Source organism: Phragmites australis, chromosome 11 (assembly GCF_958298935.1).
Source record: "Phragmites australis chromosome 11, lpPhrAust1.1, whole genome shotgun sequence".
NCBI classification, from domain to species: Eukaryota; Viridiplantae; Streptophyta; class Magnoliopsida; order Poales; family Poaceae; genus Phragmites; species Phragmites australis.
The window spans coordinates 30,616,111-30,619,627 of NC_084931.1; the positions used below are offsets into that span (position 1 = coordinate 30,616,111).

Genomic DNA, 3,517 nt, shown 5'->3' on the forward strand with positions numbered 1-3,517 from the left:
GCCACCTCACCGCCCTGCCCCCGCGCCTGCCTCCTCCGTCGAATCAATCTATCACCTGCCAACCTCCCCTAAGCTCGAAGATGGAGAATCATGTTGGCGAAGAAGATGGGATTCATCGTCTCAGACATCGATCTCGATTTGAGGCATATGAGATTTAGAAGGTGTGCTTTAAATACCTCGGCCATTATCAAATATGTGTATCAGCGCAGCATGTTAATCGAAAAGCCTATTGCCTGTTAAGTTTAACAAAGGAGAAGGTGGTACAAAATGCTGCTCGCCCGGAAGGCGCAAGAAACTTATAAGCTAGTTTTCCTACTTTTGCATTCGTCTATGGAATTGATAAACGTAGAACATGTATAAACGAATGGCATCGTACTAATTTGCAATTGCCTTGAGATATTTACTTGAGTGCAGCTTGCTCCCGCTTCCTCGCATGACAAACGGATCCATCACTGATATCACCAAATTGTCACCACTGGTGCGTAGCTATTTCAGCCTATTCGACGGTATGGATAGTACAATGTTTTATCTTGCATCACCAATTTGTAATTTTGCACCGGTGTGAAGCTATTTCAGCTATGGGGCAAACACGATAAATTGCGAAAACTCTGGCTTCCATCTGACAACAATCTCTCCTTGTTTTTTCTTCTTAAAGAGCTGTACCACCACAGTGTCCTATGACTGAGCAAAACTCCAAGCATTTCTTGATTTCCCCTTGTTTGATAGAATAAGAAATTTTACTGTTCCTTGCGCACCTGTAACTTATCCATTTTCGTTGAGATTTTAGTTAGAGTTGTTAAAAAAATTATGAGATAAGTAAGAAAATTAGCAGATAGATAAATATTAGTTGTGAGAAATGAATATGTCATGTATTCAAAAGTAACGTGGAGTTGCATTTCTCTGATTTCTGGGTTCTTTTCTTTGTGAGGATTAACTTCTTGATTCTTACTGCTATAAAAGAGATATTCTCATTTTAACCGGCCATTAAAGCTGCCTAAGTTTCCAGCCAGGTGAGGGAGGAGAGTGGCTGTGGGCTGTTGCTTTATTTACTCCTCAAGAAGCGTTCATCTCTGCTGACCTCCCTCCGGCCTCGTCGTCGTCCTCCACTCCGCTCTCCAACGCGTCCCAATTAAACCCTACGCTCTCTCTCTCTCTCTCTCTCTCTCTCTCTCTCTCAGACAGAATAAGCGGAGGGAAGGGAGAGGAAGAAGGGAACAAAAAGACGAATTCTCTGCGGTGAATGGAGGTGGCGGCGGAGTGCGCGAACGGCGTCCGGGCGAAGGAGGCGGACCTCTTCCTCGTCGACGACCTCCTCGACCTGCCGTGTGACGACGACGAGGAGGGACAGGAGGCGGTGGTGGGGGAGAGGGAGTGTACGGCGGAGGTGGCGGTGGACGGGGCTTGTGGCGCCGCCGCCGGAGGTGGTGGGGAGGAGGGCGCCGCGGTGAACGCGTCGAACGACTCGTCGACAGTGACGGCTCTGGACAGCTGCAGCAACTCCCTCTCCGGCCTCGCCGACGGGGACTTCTCCGGCGGGCTCTGCGAGCCGGTAAATTCCTCACCCTCGTCGTAAATGTCGCATCATTTTGCATGAATACCAGCGAATTTCTCGAATTTTGCCGTGATTTGTTTGAAGAATTAACGGTTACGATAACCCGTCCAGCTATCACCGGCACCCATTAAAGTTCTCCACGAATGAAGGAAACATCCTCTGAATAGTAAGCAACCGATGAAACCTGCAACCAAAAATAGCAGCATCCTAAACGCTCGCCATACTCTGCAGGCACCCAAACATGTTTTGGTTTTGATTCGACGAGTTTGACGGCGCCATTGCTGAATTGTTTCTTGCTGTGAATCTCTACGCAGTACGACCAATTGGCGGAGCTGGAATGGCTATCCAGCTACATGGGCGAGGACAACTTCCCGACGGAGGACCTCCGGAAGCTGCAGCTCATCACCGGCATCCCGTCGGCCGCCGCCAACACCACTGCGTCCGCTATCGCTCCTGCGGCCGCCGCGGCGCAGCCCAGCAGCGGTGTGCTGCCCCCGGAGGCGCCCGTACCCGGCAAGGCGCGCAGCAAGCGCTCCCGCATCGCGCCATGCAGCTGGTCGTCCCGCCGCCTCGTGCTCCCGCCCCCTCCCGCCTCGCCGCCCTCCCCGGCGTCCGCGGCCATCTCGCCGTCCGAGTCCGGCACCGGCACTGGCACCGCGCTGGTGTTCCCAGCCAAGAAGCCCGCGAAGCCGTCCAAGAAGGACGCACCGGCGCCCGCGCCGAACGCCGCGGCGGCGGCTGCAGAGGAGGGGAGGAGGTGCCTGCACTGCGAGACGGACAAGACGCCGCAGTGGAGGACGGGGCCCATGGGGCCCAAGACACTGTGCAACGCGTGCGGCGTGCGGTACAAGTCGGGCCGCCTCGTGCCGGAGTACCGGCCGGCGGCGAGCCCGACCTTCGTGGTGTCGAAGCACTCCAACTCTCACCGCAAGGTTCTCGAGCTGCGCCGCCAGAAGGAGATGCAGGTCCTGCACCACCCCCACCATCAGCACCAGCCGCAGCCGCTGTCACACGTGGGCGCAGGCGGCAGCGGCGGAGGCCTAATGCACCTGCCGGGTCCGCTGCTGTTCGACGGGCCGTCGGCGCCGCTCATCGGGGACGACTTCTTGATCCACAACCGCATAGGGCCGGACTTCCGTCAGCTCATGTAGGGACGTCTTTGCTTGCTCTAGAGATTATCCAAATCCAATAGCTCAGGAATAATCCAGCCAAACAAAAACAAAACTTTATTAGGAGTTTTTACTCCTGTTTTAATTTTTTGCCGGTTTTTCTGAACCTTTAAATCCGCGCTTCTCTCGATTTCTCAGATTTTTTTAGTTTTTTCCAGACTCTTCTCAGCTTTTGAGTTTCTGATCCCTTAGAGAAATAATTCTAGGGAGTTAATTTCTTAGCCTTTTTTTTTTGTTTCTCAGCATCTTTTCGTTTGTATAATGCAGATCTCCTAGAGGAAGAGTAGACAAGCAGTTTAAGTTCAAACTTCCAAGCTAGTACGTGTGCGAGACTCCATTCACTTCTACTTGTTTATGCGATTCCCAATCTTGTCTTCGTTTTGGCGAGCAAGATGATTCGCTTGCAGTGGTGAATCGACGATGACTGTTGGCATATCGGTAGGGCCGAGACGTCAGTGAGTGTCTGCAAAGGAAGCATTCACTTCCAACGACTTGGCTGTAAAATCTTGGTCCGGCTTTGTTGGTTTGATTCTCCTCTTTCGGGCCCATTTTTGGGATGAACGACTGGTACGTACCTGACCACCGAAAGCTTCGATTTACCTGCTGTGTGCTACCAGCCTACATCTCTATGTGACGATGCGCTCTACCTGCTTGCCAAAGGCCTGACACTTGTGCACAGAGTGCCACTGGTAAATGTCACATGAGAAGAGCCAGGACATGCATGTACTGACGCCGATGGACGGACGTCTGATAGATTTCGCCTGAAGCAAAGGCACACTTCCGCTTTTAGACTATT

General features: G+C 52.4%; 1 protein-coding gene across 1 annotated transcript; it reads left to right on the forward strand.

The window, feature by feature from the left end:
* Nucleotides 1–1,016: 1,016 nt before the first annotated feature.
* LOC133884233 (GATA transcription factor 12-like) lies at nucleotides 1,017–3,517 on the forward strand. Its single transcript, XM_062323583.1, has 3 exons — nucleotides 1,017–1,549; nucleotides 1,867–2,699; nucleotides 2,989–3,517. Exons 1-3 carry the CDS (start codon nucleotides 1,241–1,243, stop codon nucleotides 3,038–3,040), a joined length of 1,194 nt encoding a protein of 397 aa, XP_062179567.1. The 5' UTR covers nucleotides 1,017–1,240; the 3' UTR covers nucleotides 3,041–3,517.